The 22,457-nt window shown below is 40.8% G+C and overlaps 2 protein-coding genes across 2 annotated transcripts; one reads left to right on the top strand and one right to left on the bottom strand.

The window, feature by feature from the left end:
• Nucleotides 1-3,645: 3,645 nt before the first annotated feature.
• Nucleotides 3,646-6,667, top strand: LOC131006074 (uncharacterized). The gene is made up of 3 exons (XM_057933216.1): nt 3,646-4,205; nt 5,248-6,233; nt 6,311-6,667. Exons 1-3 carry the CDS (start codon nt 3,732-3,734, stop codon nt 6,378-6,380), a joined length of 1,530 nt encoding a protein of 509 aa, XP_057789199.1. The 5' UTR covers nt 3,646-3,731; the 3' UTR covers nt 6,381-6,667.
• Nucleotides 6,668-17,932: 11,265 nt separating this feature from the next.
• Nucleotides 17,933-21,059, bottom strand: LOC131006073 (uncharacterized). The gene is made up of 5 exons (XM_057933214.1): nt 20,783-21,059; nt 20,644-20,699; nt 19,258-19,416; nt 18,785-19,119; nt 17,933-18,698 (listed from the first exon to the last, which is right to left on the bottom strand). Exons 4-5 carry the CDS (start codon nt 19,109-19,111, stop codon nt 18,171-18,173), a joined length of 855 nt encoding a protein of 284 aa, XP_057789197.1. The 5' UTR covers nt 19,112-19,119; nt 19,258-19,416; nt 20,644-20,699; nt 20,783-21,059; the 3' UTR covers nt 17,933-18,170.
• Nucleotides 21,060-22,457: the final 1,398 nt, after the last annotated feature.

Below are 22,457 nucleotides of genomic sequence, written 5' to 3'. Positions count from 1 at the left end.
TTAATTTTAAAAATTCATGAGTTCATAATTTATACTAGTATATGTAGCTTATTAATCCTTCACATTTTTTTTGGGCATTCCGTGTATTTAAGGTATTTTTTACTAAAATACAAGCATAATAGTAATAATAAGAACAACATTTTCATAGATTGTATAGTTTCATTATATTACAATTTTTTTTTTGAACATTCCGTATATTTAGGCATTTTTTTATTAAAAGACAAGTATAATCTAAATAACAAATAATTTTTTTTGGGCATTTCATACATTTTCTATTAAAAGGCAAGCATAATAATAATAGTAATAATACAGCTAGTCTTGGGTGCGATCGTCGCACAGTGTGCGACGGGTCCGCCCCGACCCGCGCCCGACCCGGCCCGCATTCCAAACCCGAAATCCTAAATCCTAAATTATTACATTTGTTTATAATAATTACTCCCTCCGTCCATCAATTAAAGGCCCATATGAAAAAACACGGGTTTTAAGAAAAAATGTGTTTTTATTAGTTGATTGGAGAAAAGGGTTCCACTTTTTAAGAAAAAATGTATTTTTATTAGTTGAGTGGAGAAAGGGTCCCACTTTTATGTAAAGAATCTTTGACTTTTTTGATTAAATAATGAATAAAAACTTACCAAAAATAGGTAGGCCTTGTTTTTGTGGACGGACCAAAAAGGCAAGTAGGCCTTGAATTGGTGGACGGAGGGAGTATTACTTTTAATAAGCATAAAATATACATTTGTTCGCACAAATGTATACTTATATAAATATAGGTATTTTCCTTCATTTATATACAGTATTATATTTTATAAACCCTAAATTCTATAAACTAAACCCTAAACCCTGTAAACTAAACCCTAAGCGTGAACACTAAACCCTAATAGGTGAAAACTAAACCCTAAGCCTGAACACTAAACCCTAATAGGTGAAATTGTTGTGTTTCACATGTGAATTTTTGCATGAAAAGTTTGAACTTTTGATTAATGAGCTAAATGTTTTGCCTCCAAGAACTTGAAAATGAGCTTGTAAGATTTGAGCCATTGATTGTCATACATTCACAATCTCATTTTGTTCTTGAGTGTAAATCAATTGAGCATGTATGTTGGTCTCTAGAACTTGCCATGAGTCCTCTCTTGAAAATAAAAGTAGATGTGTTGTTAATATTGAAGTGATTTAAGGCCATCCTTGTTAGCCACTTAACCTAAATAATGTCCAAATTCTTATGCAATCCTAGTTTACCCACTTTGTGCCTTTTTAGCTTTTCTTTGAATTAACCAATGAAAAAGGGGTAGAACTTTGATTGTTGGTGGTTGCTTTGATGAAAATGGTTAGGAAATTATTGAAATTGCTTGTCATACTTTGATTGAGTGAAAATCACTAGTCTCCTATAAACTCAAAAAGAAAAAAGAAAGAAAAATAAAGAGAAATGTTGAATAAAATAGTACAAAGGGGAGTGATTTGCCTTTTGAATTATGATCTTGATAAGTATTTATAGGGTGAAAAAGAAGAAATGTGGGGATATTGATTATTGATTGATTTGAAAAGAACATTGGTGAGTATGACTTATTCAATTTGGGAATTATATATGAGTCACTTTGCCTATAAACACCTCACCTCACCAAAGAGCCCTCATTGCAACCTAAAGAAAAGCCCTTGTTGATCATTATTTATAACACATTGAAGTATAGAGAGTTAGGATAAATGGCAAGCTTATGGTAGATTGCATACATTGTTTCAATTTGAGTGCAAACACGTCCAATCTAAACACTTGAGAGTTGAGTGCATCATTGAAACATCCACATTTGTGAGGATTCAAGCTTGGAGGCCATAATATTGAACTCTTCATCACTTGTGATTTCTTGGAATGCATTTCTACTTGTGATACACTTTTGGAAGATTTTTGAAATTGTTGAAGCCCTTGAAATGACACCAATTCATTCTCACATGTTTGTTATCTTTTATTTCTCTTCTTTTTGTCGTTTGGGGACAAACAACGCTTTAAGTTTGGGGGGTTGACAAACATGGTTTTCGTACCTCAATATCGCATGAATTGTTGTCATTTTCCCCCATGAATTGATTGCTAATATGTGTTTGTATCCCAATTTTGAGTTTTGTTGAGTTTTGATTATTTGGTGTAGTTTTGGAGTGATTTCAGGGAAAATCAAGGATTAATTGGAGGATTTTGAAGACATGAGATCGAAGTACGTCTCGATAGGAATTCGTGAGCGCAAACGGTGATCAAATCCGAGTCCGGACGAGGGAGAACGGAGCCGAACAAGCTGACTGCGCATAAAGCCCAGGCACCCGCGGTCCGGGCCGCGGCCACGGGCCCGACCGCGGGCCTCTGCTCCAAAATTGCCCAGTAACCCGCGGTCCGGGCCGCGGCCACGGGCCCGACCGCGGGCCTCTGCTCCAGAGCAGTCCAGAACGTTTTTGACAGTCACCCGCGGTCCGAGCCGCGGCCCATGACCGCGGCCTCCCCTGCTTCCAGCCGCGTTTTCAACCGCGGTTCATGCCGTGACCGCGGGGAAGAGGCGGGGATCCGCCTTTTGGTGGGCCCAGACGTGATTTTTAGCCCAAAACTCCATTTTCCCCCTCTTTTCTCATATCTAACATCACACACACCCACTCCATCTTCCCCAACACTCCAATTCCAAACCCTAGCCTCCATTCTCTACCTTTTTTCTCTCTTCCACACACAAGAACAACACCAAAATCAAAGAAAGAAGGGGAAGACTTGGAAAGGAGCTCATCAAGACTACATGATTGAAGATCAAAATTATAGGATTTGTCTATGAATCTCTATCTCTCTATATCTTTATTTATGTTTTCTTATGACTTGGGATTTGTTTTTATTATGAATATGCTTGGCTAAAATCCCTTATCTTAGGGATTAGATTAGATGGATTTGTAATGGATTGATTTCTTTGTTTAATATATATCTTGATTGTGCTTATTGTTATCTTTTCAAGTCCTAGATTTATCTCTTGTATGATTGGTTGGCCACCTTTTGTGCATTTCTAATTTGTGATTTGAATCGGGAGAGGATAATTACAATAGATTAGGAGTTTGATACATATCATCTCAATAAACCGGGAGGTTGAGAGGTGGGTGAGGGCTTATTGATCTTTTGTGCTATTGGGAGTTATAGGTTAGAAATTGACCGGGGACGGCAATTGTGACCCGTAATCTACTGCTTTAGTCGTCCGGGAGGGGGCTAAAACTAGTGGGGAGATCGTCCTAGATAAGTAGGCCATATCAAGATTTATATTGATTTAGATTGAAGTTCATTACGATCCATCGAAATCTAGTCCCTAGGATAACTTTCCTTCGAGTCATTCCCCAATTTGTTAACTAAAATTGTTTTGTTGTTATTTTAGTTTACTTGCTTTATTTAGCTTTGTTTTAGTTATCAATACCTCTTGAACTTTGGTTGTCTAAATAGATTGAAAGCAACTTATTAATAATATTTAGAAGTTTAAATTCACCAATCCTTGTGGAATACGACCTTGCTTCCCTTATATTGCAACTACACCGTACACTTGCGGCGTGGTGAAAATAATAGCGAACAATTATATAGTTTTAAATAACACGATTATCCTTAAGTTAAGTATATATGAGTAAATATAACAAGCAAATCAACTTTTGTATAACAAAGTTATTTTAGGTATGGACATATCTCAAAAAAAATCGCAAATCAAGCCCCCTGGCTCCGTCCCTGGGCGCCATGGCTGATGCTGCCACCTGCCGTCGATGAAAGCGGTGACCTAGCTTACAGATTCCACTGCCTCGCAACGAAGGAGGAAGTGATTCACAAAAACAAGATATTCAGCGATGAATTGCAATTACCAGCCGAAATCGACGTAATCGACGACGTCGATTTCGTCGGATCATCACACGGTTGGTTAGCTTTGTACAATCGGAAAAACACCGATCTGTTTCTCTCAAATCCAATCGTCGATCGACACGTAAAGCTTCCACCTCTCCCCACCGCCGATCGCGTGATCCTCTCCGCCTCAGACGCGCCTCTCGCCTCCGCGACTTTCGGTTCGCGCCCACTGCCGACCGCGCCGCTGCGGCGGAGAGTGGACTCTCTTCGGCGGCGACCACACCTACGACAATCTGGTGTACTCGACCAAACACAAGCGCCTCTTCTGATACAACTCGAACCTTCAATACATCTTTTACCGATCAACTTCTTCTCTCACGTAAGTTTCTCATCTCTTCATTTGAAAATAAAACCAATATTCTCTTTTCTTCAATTACACAACTTATGTTTCTAGAATTTTCATATCTTCTGTTAGTTTTACAAATTTTAAATGTTTTTAGTTTCTGAACAATATTGGTTTTATTTTTTTATGAAACTAATCTTCTACCATTATTATTATTATGTTGGGGATTTTATTTATTTTGTCTTACTAAGATACTCCCTCCGTCCCAGCTTTTAGTATTCAACTTTCCTTTTTTGGTCGTCCCACATTTTGGTATCCACTTCTATTTTTAGTAAAAGTAGGTGGGGCCCTTACTCCATTTTAATTATTTTAACTCTCACATATAATGTGGACCCTTATTCCACTCACAACACATCAATGACTTTATTAAAATCCGTGCCGTTCTCAACTGGATACCAAAAGCTGGGACGGAGGGAGTACTACATATTAAAGCCCAAACAATTATATATATATATATATATATATATATATATATTTATTTATTTCAGCTCAAATTCTTTTTTGGAGTCCATTGCTTGAGCCCAAAGTAAAATTCTCCGGAATCTTCATCACCTTGTTCAGCCACGAACAATTATGATGGAAAGATTTATTTGATTGATGCTCCTTTTCAAAATGAAAGCCTTAACCTTTAGTATAAATAGCTGCTCTTGATCCCTTATTCCTCACAAACACCGAGCTTCTGTTCTCTTTTAGGTGATGTAAACCTCCACCTCCCTTATTTCTTCTCCTCTGTTTTTGCTCCCATTCTGTGTTTTTCTTATCAGTCTTTTTCTTCTCTTTTATATGCCGTTTTCCATTTTTACAAGAAAAGGGCTCCTCACAAATCCTTACGAGTTGCTGCCATTTAATTCATTTATCCGATTTCTGCTTTATTTGAAAAGACAGTACATAATATACTCCATATGAGTATGTATACGAATGGCTGTGGCACTCAAGTCTCACACTCAAGCATATTTTTTTATGAACCTAATCTTCTACCATTTTAATATTCTGATTATATATATTTGTGCTATTGCAGGTTCGAAGCACGGATAAGAAAATGGAGGACGTCGTTTTTGTGACGCGATTGCATGGCAATCTGAATGGCTGTCAATATTTAAAGGCTATTAGCCTGAATGGTGACCACTTGGATGGTTTCTTTCTTGACATGTCATTTATGGGCGAATTTGACTATGTAGATTACATTGAGGCTAGTTATTGTGGTGGGATTTTCTGTTTCAATACTTTTAATGGTCGGATTGCTCTTTGCAACCCGTTTGCTAACACCGTGAAATTCCTTCCCCCGACCCTCCCCGCTCCCCCTTCGTCTTATATCAGTTTTTATAATTGTGGTTTTGGGTATGATGCTAAATCTGACGACTACAAGGTCATTAGAATCTTTGATGTTGTTAAGTACAACGTTGAAGATTCTTATAGTTTTTCTGGTGCCACTAGAAAATGTGAGTTGTTTTCCTTCAAACGTAATTCTTGGAAAGAGATTGAGTCCGAAGGAAGTTCGTTTCTTTGCGCCGATGGCGGTTATGCCCTTGTGGATTGTAGTTTTCATTGGTTAGCTATGAATTTCATTCTAGCATTTAATTTCAGTGAAGAAATTTTTTCTTACATCTCCTTACCACCATCTTTTAATGTAAGATCTTTTAATGGAGATACTCCAGTTTGTCAAGTTGTCGTAACTCCAAACTATCGTTTAGGTGTCATTTTCTATAGTAGAGTTGGAGAGTCCAAGACTTTTCAGGTTTGGGAATATGGAATAGATGAAGTATGGTCTAAATTATACAATGATGATGCCATTATCAATAATGTTGACAAACCATTGAACTTGAATGGTTCATTGATGTATGTTTCACGAGAATCTTCTCCGGGCCGCCGTCAACTACTAGTCTATGACTGGGTTGGGCGGATATTGAAAGAACTAGATATTTATGATTGTGAAGATGTGCTGGGGATTTCTACTATTACTACTTCATTCCCAACTCCCAAATTGCGGAAATCGATGCCGATTAAGTATGTATGAATCCTCTAGTCTTTTGCTTATATTATCAACATTGTATAATGACCAAGTTTTAAATTTGTTAATGCAGTGGCCAAAGTGCAGAAGAATGGAATGCGTGCTGGGATAGACATCTGCAGAAAGTTGTGAAGAAAGGTTGATAATATCATCAAAAACTTTGCCACCTATGTCATTTTATTATGTAATCTCTTGGCTATACTGTTGTGTGCATTTGTTTTCTGTTTCTGGGATTATAACAGAAGGTGAACTCAAATCAGTTGGGATTGAAGGTGAACTTTCTCGGTGATGATTTTGTTGGGGTTTTCTCTTTTATTCACTTTTTTTTAGGGATGATGGAAGAGATTTAGGAATATTTATGGAGGATTTTGATTTGGGACTTGAAATTTCCTTGTTGATTTGATTTTGGATTTCGGATGTCAAATTGTTCATGCTTTGCTGATTCAGTGTGTAGTGTATTAGATGAGCTACTAGCTAGAAAAGCTACCCAACCGTGCAACGATAAGTCGAATTGGCTGTGGGAATTGTAGACATTGCTCTTGCACAGCATTAGAATCTGAAAATATGTGCTCGTCATGTTTGGCAAACTCCGGCATCAACATCCGGCATGGAGCCGGCGGATTCAGGTGAAGTGACGCCGCCGGTTATCAGCCGAAGAGGGCGGAAGAAGCCATGTTTGTTAAGCTTCAGCATCCAGACATCGCAAAACCTAGATATTTAGCAATTAGCATTACCTGTTTTTATCATCAATAAATCTATGAGGTGACTCACAAATTAGTTTAATATACTCCCTCCGTCCCAAACGAAATGTCCTGTTTTCCTTTTTGGGCTGTTCCAAACGAAATGTTCTGTTTCTTTTTTTGGCAATACACTTTCTCTCTATACTTAATATTTAAATAATTTCCACCAACCCACTTTATCTACTTTATACACATTTCTTAATCTCCGTGCCGAAAAGAAATGAGACATTTCGACGAAATGTCCTGTTTTCCTTTTTGGGCTGTCCCAAACGAAATGTTCTATTTCCTTTTTTGGCAATACACTTTCTCTCTATACTTAATATTTAAATAATTTCCACCAACCCACTTTATCTACTTTATACACATTTCTTAATCTCCGCGCCGAAAAGAAATGGGACATTTCGTTTGGGACGGAGGGAGTACTAATTAGAGTTTAATAGATAAAATTTTGATTTATTTAATTTATTTTTTAAATTAAAATAAAGTTTAACTATTTTTACTATATTCTCTTTTTGTATTTTCTGGCCGATTTGTAATCACTCAAAATTCTTTTCTTATAAAAAAAAAGAGCTTACTCACGAGCTAACGAGTCGAATATCATCATACTCAAGTTTGGATTAGCTGAACGAGCTGCTCATTAAATTACCGATCGAACTTTTTTCGAATCGAACATCGAATAACTCACGGATAGCTTAACTCATTTACAACTTTAATTTTAAGAAATTAATATTTTATGTTTTAAATGTGATAGGTGAAAAATTGAATAAAGTGAAAAGGACAGCCACGACACTCAGCTCCCTTCTGATAATAAAAAAAAGTACTTAGATCGAAGCTAAAGGCTGGTTGCACAAGATAGGTGTGGAATTTATCATAAAATCTTGGGTACACCTGGGTGTACCGTACACCCGGGTTGACCCGTACTCATAATAGTATTATTTATATGAGTTGGGTCATGATATGAGCTCAAATCAGGGTGCGGGTCAAAGTTTAAGTGAATGTGTAATCCGATTGTACGATACACCCGAGTGTACCCAAGATCACCTCGAAATTTATTTTATGAATATCAATGTGTTATTAAATCGAGTCCAAGTTCTGAGACATAAAGAGATGTTGTGTTTTTGTATTTTTTGGATTATGAAGTAGTTGAACAAAACTCACCGATTTAGTACATAATCCAATATAATCAATTCAAGATTATATACTAGTATTATTTTGCACAAATCTTGTAGCCAACAACTAATTGCTCTTAAATAATAATAATAATAATAATAATAATAATAATAATGATAATAATGATAATAATAAATCAGTTCATTAATTCGTGTCTTAATTTGTTATTTTGGTTGATGGACAGAGGGAGTAATAATACTAACAAGCATAAACAGCTCCAAAATCTTCTAACTTTTAGTTGAGTATAATTTTTCCCATAAATTGCACCTCTCTTCTAGACAAAAAGCAAGGATTTTGTACAACAATTCCAACCGCTCCAGAAAAAAGGTACTCATTCCATCCAAAATGAAATGTCGTGTTTTTTTTTCAGCACGATTATTTATGATAAATGTTAATTATATTATTAAGTGGTGTGATGTATAGTTAAAAAGGTGATGTGGGTTCAACCCAAATAGAAAAATAAGACAACCAACGTTTGAAGTGGGACAACCCAAATAGAAAAATAGTAAGACATTTCATTTGGCACGGAGGGAGTATGAGACATTGACTTCTTAGTGTTTGCACACAAATGAGTGTAAAACTAGATACAAATCAAAAAATTAAGAGAAAATTAGGTCTATTAATTAAATCAGTGACTAAACCGACGTTTTATTTATTTTATCAAACGACATCGTTTTCAAGTCAATATTAGTAAGTGGCGTCACTTATTACTCCCTTCATTCACCAAATATATGTCACATTCATTTTTAATAATACGGTAGAACACAACTCATTTATTTTCCACCAAATATATGTCACATCTATTTTTTAATAGTAGGGTCCATACAACTCATTTATTTTTATATCTAATCAATTTTCCAAATATCCACATTTTTCTTAAAACACGTGTCGAAAGTATAAGGTAACAAAAAGTATGGCCCGAAAACTTCATCGTGGGAAAAGAAAAAATCAAACTCGATCAAAAATTTATGTATTTTACACTAATATTTAAAAGTCACGAAAAAAATGAAAATTCTTTCAAAGTTGGATGAATTTTGACGCTACTTACCCTAATAACAATAAACTAGTCAGCGTTGGGAATGAACCACAGTGAGTGATAAGAGTCGTAGTTTGGATGAGAAAAGGTCCAGCGACGACACTCAGCCCCCTTTCGATAATCAAAAATACCGTGATCGTCGTAACCGCTGTTGATACGATTGTCGCCTGCAAAGTAGATGGCATCGGCTTTCAATCCGGCGACGTCTCTCACCGCAAACGGCTGATTCATCCCCACGAACATCGTCAGCCCTTCCAACGACTCCTCCATCTTCCTCATCAATCCGCCGTCGATCTCGTACACATCGAAACCAATTGTAGGACCCACGAAGTCGCCTAGATACCTATATCTGCGGTCGAGATTGACGAGCCGCACCACCACAAACACCCGCTCATCCGCACGCAGTAGATACACCACCCGCGTCAACCCGTCCGGGTACGGGCTGTCGAATCGGGTCGCCCAATCGAGCCTCGGGGATTCCGATTCGCGATCATCCACATCCCACGCCTCGAAATTGAAGCTGGACGTGATGCAGAAGAGCCGCCGGTGGCTAATCGAATACACGGCGCTCTCGTACGGCTCGTCGCCGCCGAAGACGGTCCAATCGCGGCTGCGCTGGGGATCGCAGAAGGCCAGCCTCTGGTCCGCACCGGAGATCACGAAGGCCTTTCCTTCTCTCCCGGCGAGGGTGACTCTGGCCGATTTCTCCATGGTTTTGTCGAGGGGAGGAAGCTTTACGTGTCGGCGAGTGATCGGATCTGAGAGATGCACGCCGCCATCCGTCCAATTCGGGATTTGATTCTCCTGAAAAATTACCCAACCGTGCGACGACCCCACGCAATCCATGTTACAGTTCGTGAATTGGCTGTAGAAATTGTAGATGTTGCTCTCGGCGCAGCATCGGAATCTGAAAATCAACTCGTCATCTTTGGCACGCTCCGTCGTCAACATCTGCCATGGAGCCGGCGGAGATTCTGGTGAAGTGACGCCGCCGGTTATCAGCCGATTTGCCGCTATCCGGGAAGATCTGCGAATTTGAGAGGATGAGATCCGGCGGAAGAGGGCGGAAGAAGCCATGTTGTTAAGCTTCAGCATTCAGACTTCGCAAACCCTAGATAAATGCCTCTCAGGCAAAATTTAATTATTTTTACTATAATATTATCTACATTGTATTATTATTATTATTACTAGTATTCTCATTCGTGCAATGCACGACGAACATTGAAATTAGACATTATATTTAAACAAATAAATATAAATATTAAATAAAATTAAAATATGAACAAAAGTAAAAATAAAATAAAATAATTCACATCAATTATTCAATAAAATCACGAATTTGAAAATGTAAATCTTCAACTTTATGTAAAGTATAATGATAATTATAGTTATTAATTAAATTTTAAAAATTATTCGATAACGAAAATTAGAATTAGGTGTTATTATTATTGATATTAATATATTAATATTTTCATGCACAAACATAAATAAAAAGTTGTAAATTTTAAAATTTTCTTAACTTATTCGTTTAAATTTATTTTTGATGTTTATACTATATTAAATTTAAGATACATATTGAATATTTTTTCATGAATTAAATTTGATACTAATATTTATAATGTAATTAAAATATAAAAAAAGAAAAGAAAAGGAATAGAAGAAAATTTAGTGAAAAAAGAGAGAGAGAGAAAAAGGAGAAAAATGGAGAGAAGAAACTCCTATTTTATATTATATAGATTATTGGCTACAAGATTTATGCAAAATAATAGTATGATCCAAATAAATTTCTATCCATTCTGGAAAACTACTCCAACTAATAATACACAGTTATTCATTTTTTTTTACTTCTTTATTTTTTTTCCACTTGTATTGGGCAAAATTCGTATAAGGCCCAAATGAATTTGTTCGGTCCAACTAGACGATCCAATCGGATGGGTCAGATTCGATCCATATTGAAAAACCAAACGGCCCATAGACATACAGGTTCGTCATGTCAAACCCTAGAAAGGGCTGCTACTTGGTGAACAAGAAAAGCAAGGAGGCATCGTGGGATATCTTTTCCTAAAAATTCGGAGCAGTTAGGGTGGAACTTAAGCATAGAAGCAACCCTAGCCGCCAAGAGACTAGTATATATACAACCCGACTAGGTCAGACGACCCATCGAATGATTCATACTCTAATCACTGCTACCTGCACTTATTGGCTTTCTCGCTCAATCAATCCGCCTCCACGCTCTCACGGTTTGAAGTTCAGAGCAACCCTGATCCGTCAGGCTGACTAGTCCGACCAGCCAGACCGACTACTTCAACCTTGCTTTATTATTTCACTAATTTTACGTCTTATTATTATTTTTACGAATTCCATCAAATATCCTTTATTGTTGAACTGACTTGAGCGTCGGAGGCCCTTCCATCGACACCCCCACCGGTGTTCCTAGAAGGGCTCTAACGTGTCTGTGGTTCTCAGGTTGCTAGTGCCCGCCGATCCGGACGTACCCGACGTCCTATTTCGTGGTTGTTGGATCCATCCCCAACAATTTGGCGCCCACCGTGGGGCCCTAGCAATCAAGCGAATCAACGCACTTTCCACATATCTCTACGAGCATCAATCATGTCTGACGGTCGTGACGGATCCGAAACTCCCGACGCTCCCCACGTGACTGCTCAGGCTGACCTAGCCGCCCAGATCGCTGCCCTGACTGAACAGATGAATCAGGAGCGAGAGAGATGCAAAAAGTTGGAAAAAGAGAACGCCAACTTGTATGACCGTCTCGAAGCTATGGAGCCTATCGAGATCATCGAACCTCCCAGCTTCCGAGCCCAAGTGTCTTCCATGCAACCTCTGGGAGATACACCGATCACTCGCAAGGACGGATCCAACCACCTCGTGACGGATCCGTCATCTTCGGTAAGAAACCGTAATGTAGTTGGTAACCAGACTGACCCTGGTCGTGTGACTTTGAATGCAGGAATTAACATGACAACATCCGCGCTGGAGCAAGTGCGGGAACTTGGTCAACTCAACCCGGACGCCAGAACGTCAGGAACACTCCGACAAGATGGAACAACCATCACCGGAGGACAACATGCTCGAACCATCTTCACCACGCCGGGCGTAGCAATGAGCAATGCCGCCGTTGGAGGCGCACAACCTACCATACTAGGGCTAAATCAGACGACCACGCCGCCAACCCAGGTTAACCAACAGCCTGACGGACACGGTCCAAGGGAGTTCACCCAAGACCAGCTGTTCACCAATGAATTCACTCAACCAGCCACAACTGGCCCATTTGCAATTAGAGATGAAGACTTGGCGAGAAAGCTGGCGGAAATGGAGGCCTTGATCCAGCGAATTCCCGGTGTCCCGGCACCCATCCACAAAAGTTCGGAGAACTACTATGCCGACTCGCCATTTGTGGATGAAATTGCCTTGGTGGAAATGCCCATCAAGTTTAGCTTTCCGAGCATGCAAATGTTTGACGGCACGACGGATCCGACCGACCACATCGCTCAGTACAAGCAAAGAATGTTCACTGCCGCAATTCCTCGTGAATTAAGGCAGGCCTGCATGTGTAAGGGGTTCGGTTCTAGTCTGACAGGACCGGCCCTCCAGTGGTACACTAACCTTCCAAATTATTCTATTTCAAGTTTTGCTCAACTAACAGATATATTTGTGCAGCAATATGCTAGTAGCAGGAAACTTGAAAAGATATCGGAGGATCTATACGCCGTGGTGCAACAGCGTGGTGAATCTCTCCGAGACTATATCAGCCGATTCAACAAGGAGAAGGTGTCCATCACCAACTGCAACACCCAGACAGCGGTCACAGCCTTCCGAAAGGGTCTCCTGCCCGACTCAGACCTCTACAAAGACCTCACCAAATACCCTTGTAGAACAATGGAGGACGTGCTTGCCAAGGCATGGGCACAAATCAAATGGGAGGAAGATCAATACAGCCACCACCGATCTTCACCAAGCAGAAACTCTAGAAGAGACTCCAGGGTGGAAAGGAGGACGAGTGATAAGCGGTCTGAGCCTTACCCGTCTCCACGACAAGAATACCGAAGGAGACAGTATGACCAACCTTACGAGACGCGACCACGTGAAAGGGCCAAGTTACCAGAGTATAACTTGTCCATCTCACCGGCTGAGGCAGTCCTAGCTCTCAAGAATCTAGGCAACAAAGTCAAATGGCCAGAAAAGATGAGGGCACCAGCCGACCAGAGAGATAGATCTAAGTGGTGCGAGTTTCATGCCGACCATGGACACCGAACGGAGGATTGCATTGCATTACGATTGGAGGTGGCGCATTTACTCAAAGAAGGTCACCTAACTGAGTTCCTAACAGACAAGGGTCAACACACCCTCAAGCATGGAAGTGATAGACGAGACGAGCGCAGAGAAGTCACCCCACCCAACCCGCCAAACCATGAGAGAACAGTCAATGTCATTTCTGGCGGATCAGAGGTTAGCGGGATTACACACTCTGCTGCAAAGAGGCATACCAGGCAAGCCGGGTCTAGCAGAACGAGAGAAAGTATGACTGGTCAAGCTATGACAGACCAGCCAACCCAGACAATCAGCTTTCAAACTACGGAATCAGACAAGCTTCTTAACCCTCATCATGATGCTCTAGTTATTTCTATTTATATTGCAAATTGTTTAACGAAACGAGTGTTGATCGATAACGGCAGCTCTGCCAATATCATGTTTATTAATGCTTTCAGGGAGATGGGTTTGAACGAGTCAAACATAACTAGGAAGACCGCTGTCCTCATAGGCTTCAGCGGTGAGAGCAAAACAACCGTGGGGGAGATCGACCTACCCGTCTATGCCGAAGGGGTCAATTTGTCAACAAGATTCTTGGTGATTGATGCCCCATCTGCGTACAACGTCATCCTCGGCCGCCCATGGATCCACGACATGGAGGCAATCCCTTCCACCTTTCATCAAGTGGTGAAATTTCCAACCAAGTGGGGCGTCAAGGAGATCAGGGGAGAACAAAAGGACTCCAGATCCTGCTACCAGACCACCATGAAGACAAAATATGCTTTATAGCAACTACAGGAAGATGGTTCATCCAACCCCAGGACGGACCAGTCACCACAGCTAGAGCAACATGTACAGCATGAACGACCAGACCAATCCGACAAACCCGACAATCGAAAGCGGTCTGCCAGCTTTGTTGAAGAAGAAGCCGTGGAGATAGATGAAGTCCAAATCAATACAGACTATCCGGATCGCAAAGTCCGGATAGGGGCACAACTCAATCCTGAATTGAGAGAGAAGCTTATTTCATTTCTTACTGATCGTTATGATTGTTTTGCTTGGTCCCATGAGGACATGACGGGGATTGATCCGAACATTATTGTTCACAGGTTACAGGTAGACCCAGACTATCCACCAAGGAAACAAAAACGAAGAAAATTTGCTCCTGAAAGAAACCAGATCATCAATGAAGAAGTCACAAAGCTCCTACGGAACGGACTCGTCCGAGAGGCTCATTACCCCGAATGGCTAGCTAACGTAGTGGTAGTCAAGAAAAAGAATGGAAAGTGGCGAGTGTGTATCGACTTCACAGACCTCAACAAGGCGTGCCCAAAGGACTCGTTCCCACTACCACACATTGATATGCTAGTAGATGCGACAGCCGGCCATGAGTTGCTAAGTTTCATGGATGCATACTCTGGGTACCATCAAATTCGAATGCACCCTGACGACGAGGAGAAGACGGCATTCATGACCAACATAGGGTTGTGGTGCTACAAGTATATGCCATTCGGACTGAAGAATGCTGGAGCTACCTACCAACGCCTAGTCAACCGGATGTTTGCGAATCTGTTGGGACAAACAGTGGAAGTCTACATCGACGATATGTTGGTCAAGTCCATCCATGCGAGGGACCACATAGACCACCTGAGGGAGACATTTGAAATTCTTAGAAAATACAATATGAAGCTTAACCCTACTAAATGCTCTTTTGGTGTTAATGCAGGAAAATTTTTAGGTTACATGGTCACCCAACGGGGTATAGAGGCAAACCCAGCCCAAATCGATGCCATCTTAAGTATTCAATCCCCCACATGCGTTAAAGATGTTCAGAAGCTAACAGGAAGGATAGCCGCTCTAAGCCGTTTCATTTCAAGGTCATCCGAAAGATGTCACTCATTTTTCAACACCTTAAGGAGATCAAAAACATTTGAGTGGACAGAAGAATGCGAGGAATCACTAAAACAACTCAAGCAGTACCTGACCAACCCGCCCTTACTCGCAAAACCAAAAAACCATGAAGCATTGTTGGTTTATCTTGCCGTATCCGATACGGCCGTCAGCACCGTGTTGGTCAGGGAAGAAGACGGAAAGCAGTCACCCATCTACTATGTGAGCAAATCTCTGCTCGATGCGGAGACCCGATACGGTCAATTAGAAAAGCTAGCCCTTGCGTTGGTTCACACAGCAAGGAAGTTGCGCCCATATTTCCAATGCCACCCAATCATAGTCGCCACCACATACCCTCTGAAGGCCATACTCCACAAACCTGAATTGTCGGGTCGGTTGGCGAAATGGGCAGTGGAGTTGAGCGAATACGACATTACATTCAAGCCACGTACCGCTCTTAAGTCCCAGGTATTAGCAGATTTTTTAGTTGATTTTACACCTAACCTTACCTTGCAGGCCGACAAGGAAATCTGTTGCATGACCGAACAACCCGACCAAGCTGGAACTTGGAAACTATATGTGGATGGGTCAAGTAATATGCGAGGAAGTGGACTAGGTCTGGTACTCATCTCACCACTAGGAGACGTGATAGAACAGTCCATCCGCTGTGAATTCAAGGCGACCAACAACGAAGCAGAGTACGAAGCCATGCTAGCCGGACTCGGATTAGCTAAGGAAATGGGGGTAAAACGTATTAAAATATTCAGTGACTCCCAACTTGTAGTTAACCAAATGCAGGGTATTTTTCAAGCCAAGGACGCTAAGATGTTGGCCTACTTGGGCAAGACGAAAGAGCTTCAATCAAGCTTTGAACAGTTCATCATAAACCAAGTGCCAAGGGGGGACAATGGTCATGCTGATGCTTTAGCCAACCTCGGATCAGCGATCCAGACCGCAAAACCTAAAACTATAACGATCACTTGTCTTCAATGGCCAGCAATTCAAAAGGAGGAGACAAATGAACATGTCAGTGAAGTATCAACAGAACGGACCTGGATGACCCCAATAATAGAATACTTGGAGAATGATGCACTACCGAATGATAGAAATGAAGCGCGTCGCCTTAAAGCTCAAGCAGCTCGATTCTCCATCATTCGAGGTAAACTATACAAACGATCATTTTCCGGTCCATATTTGAAATGCATTAACCCTGCAGAAGCAAGATACATATTGTCCGAGTTGCATGAAGGTGAGTGTGGAAACCACTCGGGTGGGAGAAGCCTTGCACATCGTGCATTAACAAGCGGATATTACTGGCCCACTATGAAAGCAGATGCAGCTGACCATGCTAGAAAGTGTGATAGATGCCAACGATTCGCCCAAGTGTCACACCTGCCCCCGGAGCCCATGACCGCTATCACATCACCATGGCCATTCATGAAATGGGGGATGGACATCGTAGGCAAGTTACCTGTTGCACCCGGACAGAAGGTGTATATGTTAGCTGTGACCGATTACTTCAGCAAATGGATTGAAGCGGACTCCTTCCACCAAGTTCGTGATAAAGAAGTCAAGGGATTCGTATGGAAGAATGTGATCTGCCGATACGGGGTGCCCAAAGAAATTGTCACGGATAACGGATCCCAATTTATCAGTGCAGACTTCCAAGATTTTTGCAAGTTCTGGAATATAAAGCTCAATTTTTCAACACCAAGGTATCCCCAAGCAAACGGACAAGCAGAGTCTTCCAACAAGACCATCATGAACATCCTGAAGAAACGACTAGAAAAAGCCAAGGGAAGATGGGCAGACGAGCTACCTGGCGTGCTCTGGTCTTACCGAACAACTACAAGATCATCAACAGGAGAAACGCCATTCTCTCTTGCTTATGGAATGGAGGCAATAATTCCAACTGAAAGCGAAGTCCCCACCGCCAGATACGAACTGACAACGGAGGATGAAAACCCAGAGGCTATGTGCCACGAATTAGACTTCCTCGATGAGAAACGGAACAGAGCAAACATGCGACTAGCCTCGTATCAACAAAGTATTGCCCGACATTACAACAAACACATCCGTACCCGCACGTTCAAACCCGGCGACTGGGTTCTACGAAAGGTGTTCCAGAACACCAAGGAGACAGGAGCAGGCAAACTAGGCCCAAATTGGGAGGGACCATATCTGATCACTAAAATGGTTGGGCATGGAGCATACAAACTACAAACGACAGACGGACGTGACATCAACAATAGCTGGAACGCCATCCATCTCAAACAGTATCACACTTGAACTCTACACTTCTACTATACTTCTATTTTCTTAAGGTCTCACGAGACCCACTCAACCTACTACACGATTACTGACCTTTCCATGCAGGTCAGAACTACATTTGGGCTTGATCCCTTTAAAGGGTATGTAGGCAGCTCCACGGAGCGCAGCCCCCACCCCCCACCAACCCTTTTTCAACTATCATTCCCAACTTGTTGAATATATCATTGGACAAGATCCACCCTATCAACCATACACCCACATACTTCCATAAGTCACAAACAACATCACAATATTATCAATACTTAGAAAAATCAACTCAAGATCAAATATCCCAACTTCATAACATTCAAAGGTTCAAACCCTCCAACTGGTCGGCTATGCCGAAAAATTCTGAAATACAACGACAACACTAAGTTTGAGTCTAGTCTCCAAGTCGACCAAGACCCAAACTGGGGGACAAATAAATATAGAAATCCGTACAGATAATCTTAAAAACCAAATACAACCAAACATATCAAGTTTAAGCAAGTCTACATAACGATAAAGATAAACACCAATCAGGGATCAGTGGAACCATGGAACATGCCAGCAGCATCCTCGGCATCCAATCGATCAAGAGTAGCGGTTAACTCATTAGCTTCGGCAAGCGCCCGAGCCCGGATAGCAGCAGCCTTTTCAGCCCTTTGTTGCAACAGTTTCTCCATTTCAAGGATGCATCTATCTACATCCCACTCACCCGACTTACCATCACGAAACTCTTGATAAATCTCACCACGAATCAAGACCTCTGTCTCTAACCCAACATCCTCCACCATATTCTTCAATTGTACGATCTCAAACTCAAGAACCCTCACTCGAGCACTGACAGCCTCCAAATTCTCAAGTGCTTCATGAAGCTTCCCGGCATCTTGCTCGTGGGACGCCACTTGTTCCTGCAAGCCCTTAATCACATTGTCCAATTCGACCTTACATTTCTTCAAATCACGATTCTCCTTCCTACAGTCGACCTGCTCGGCACGAAGTTTCGTCAGTTGTTTCTCAAGGTCCTTCACCTTGTCCCCCAAGTAAAGGATACCCCGTGTACCCTACAAGGCATAGAACAATCAACACGATAAGTTGTTACAATTTGAACAAAAAATAAAATGAACGACACAAAGAAACATAACCCTACCAAAAATGAATGGGAAACGATAGCCTCCATAGCCGAGTCATAGCCAGCAGCATCCAACCGAGCACGATCCTCAAGCAGCGGAGCACAAGGCGTATAAGCAGCAGCATCCACAGGAAACTTCATAATGATTGAGCCACCAGACTGATCAGAGACGACGGATGATGCGGATCGCTTGCCCCTCCCGACAGGCGAAGGTAGAGTCACCGCATCCAAGAGATCAGTCGTAGGTTCCTCACTTGAGCTAACCATGACTTTCTTTTTCTTCTGTTGGATGCGCTCGTACGCAGCCCGACTGCCTTTTGGTTGGTAGAATGGAAGGTCTGCCATCGCTTGGTCTACAAATATGCGCTCAGCAGGGGTCAATTCAAATAATAATGGAAAACCTTCCACTTCACGACCTTGCCTTAGAATTTCCAGAGCTCTAGCTACTAGAGCAATACGAAATCGAGCACGACTAGGTGGATGAACAATACCTTCGGTACGAACAGGAATCTCACACCACAAAGAAGAACCTCTAAGATTGTCCTCCGACAAGATCACCCGCCAGTCACGATCTTCCTCCGGGAATGAGTAAAACCTTTGTGCCCTTTCCGGTAACCCGCATATAACTGGAAGACTCCCGTTGATCCGACCTGCATATTAGAGAAATGATACCTTATTAGATAACAATTTTATAACAACACACTTCATAACAACAAATAAACCAAAATACTCACGCGGCTTGGACCAAGCAGACGGAACTTTGTAACCGTCTTGAACCCCTAAAGCCTCGACACTGATAAAAAAATATTTTTCCTTCCACCTTGTACGATCCTCCGGAAGTTTGGTAATGAGTATTGGGACATCAGAACGGGAGTTAAACTGATAACGACCCTTATCTATACGGGTCTCACCCAACTGGTAAGCATACAAGACATCATACATATTGATGTCAAAACCCTTCCGTTCCGCAAACACTTCTGCGGCCATTAGGATCCTCCAAGTATTAGGCATCAGTTGACTCGGAGAAATTCGGTAGTAGTTACAAAGCTCAACCACCAGACGGGAGAGCGGGAGACGAAGGCCCAAAGTAAATGGAAGCTCGTACATACAGACCATACCCTCAACATCCCAATTAGGACGAAGTGATGTATCGGGAGCATGCAAACTTGCCCACTCGGGGATACTATAAACCCGACGGATCCAACGCAACTGATCCTCAGAATTTATCTTAGAAGCACGATTTTTTTTTTTGTAAGAGTGTCATCCATCTTTTGAGAACCCACAATGGGACCAAAACTATTCACCCCAAACCCGACTCCAGATTTTTTAGCAGGCAACTTAGCCCAACTTGACCCAATCGTATTTCCTGTAATGGCAAGACACATCGCGCTCTCTCCATCACCAAATATCCTAACGGAACTACCCGACGAACCCGTGTGGTCCCCACTTCGATAAGACATATCAGACATCCTAGAAAGCAGCAAGTTTGAGTTTAAAAAAGCCCCACAGCTACCAACCAACCAAGCAAGCAACAACAAATAAGCACATATTATAGCCAAGACGCAACTCATCGAACAAGCATGACAAACTAACAGTCACAACCAAGCCAACTATCCACAAGCACATATCAAAATACAATTCAATCCAACCAAACGGACAAATACCAATCAAATAATGTAACCAAGCCAACCCGACGAAGGCTAGGTCATAAACATTCAACATATAGAATCAAAGCTAAAAATAAACAACGAATCGAGCTAGATCAAAGCAAAATACGACAAAAATATGAAAACGACATGCTCATAAAAACTTAACCAAAATACGAAGAACATTCGAAGAACCTCAAGAACATTCAAAGTAGGTAGAAGAAAACCAACCTCTTACAATTCTCCTCCAAAAATCTTCACTCTAGAATCTACAAGCTCTTCAAATCCTCCAAAAAATCAAATAGGAGTGTGTCAAATAGGAATCAAATTTCATATGTTAAAGAAAAAGAAATATTTTGATATAACATACTTGCACCTACACAAGCTTGCAAAGTTATGCAAGTTCGAGCTATTAATTTAGGAACGAGACTGAACGACGGGACGTCCCTAATGAACCAACCATTTGGTGCCCAAGTCTCACGTCTTTCTTATTGTCTCCAGCTACCCCAAATCCGTCTTGATCGTCACCAACGACTTAAGTTGAGTTCAACCTTGATTCTCAAATAATGGGATCAACGAACCTGCCTGACCAAACACGCCTATTTAAGGAATAACAAGGAAATATAGTAGTGCTATCAAGATTACAACAGACGCAATGCTTTCAAAATGAATGGCAAAGTGAATGAGTGCTTTGCCAAAGTAAAATGAACCTACCAAACCAACCCGCAGCAATACCACTACATACAAATGAAATGAACCCGCAGCAATACCACTACATACAAATGAAATGAAGGGTGCAGGTACACTACGCTATCCTACCCAACACTTCAAAATTCAGTCAATCCCTCAAAGTTAAATCTACCCAACCTGACAATACGAAATGTATTTGATATAAGACTGCCTATAACAGCAACCGTGTTGCCTTCGGTCGACCGCACACATCATTAAAGTGCATTAAATAAAAATAAAAAATTGGCTTGATTATTGTGAAGGCAACCAACCGAGGTCGGCTGGGAATGGAAATGAGACCGGGTGGTCTCTTTGCTTTTGGGGTGAAATTTTGATGATGTGGCGTTATTTTATTGATTGGATATTTTAAATTTAGATATTAAGATTAAATTTTAATATTATATATATATATATATATATTAAAATTCATAATTTTTAATATCTCTATAAATAGACCTCATTTGTTATATTCATACTCACTAGCATTTTTTCACTTTTCGCAATGGATCCTAGAAATTTTTTTGAGAATCCTAGTATGTATTGTTTTTTTCTATTTCGAGTTTGCATTGTTGTAATTTATATTTTTAATTTGTTGTAATTTAAATTTTTATTAGTTTGTTTTTTTTCTTTTAATTTGTTTTAATATTTTAATTTATATTTAATATTATTGTAATTATTATTATTAAAAATAATAATAAAATAATTATATATAATATTGTGGTTGGGTGGTTGGGGTGGTCATTGATAAATCAACAAAAATAGAGGTGGTTGGGTTGGGATAAATATAGTGATGTGGAAGAGAGAGAAATTAATTAAATATTGAAGATGATTGGATGGTTGGGTGGTTGGATGGTTGCTGATAAACATAGTCTAAGAGAAGAGCAAGCTGTATCTACCCACCCTACCTGACACATCCTGCGTTTAAGGCAAAAGGAGCTTCAAGCTCTCACATCCATCCTATCCTACAATACTCACAGCAGCTATAACTTTGAACAAGTACTTTACCTACTCTACAAATTAATGTAATAGAACAAGGCATTACGAGAAAATAAATTGAAAGGCAGCAACATCGAAATTTTTTCACATATTCTCCTCCAAAAATATCCCATATACATTATTTGCCTACACTAATTACATATCAAAATGGCCTCCAGACATGAAAAACAGAAGAAGCTCTCTCCCTCTCAAATTAAAAAAAAAAAAAAAAGGGAGATAATAAATAGGCTGAAGTAGCTTCACCATAAATCCGACCAACAATGGGGCAGAAATCCCCACCACGACTGATCTCAGTTTCTTCGACAAGGCAACGGACAGCA

The sequence above is a fragment of the Salvia miltiorrhiza genome, chromosome 1 (assembly GCF_028751815.1).
Source record: "Salvia miltiorrhiza cultivar Shanhuang (shh) chromosome 1, IMPLAD_Smil_shh, whole genome shotgun sequence".
Lineage (NCBI taxonomy): Eukaryota > Viridiplantae > Streptophyta > Magnoliopsida > Lamiales > Lamiaceae > Salvia > Salvia miltiorrhiza.
This window is presented reverse-complemented; position numbering and strand designations above follow the sequence as displayed.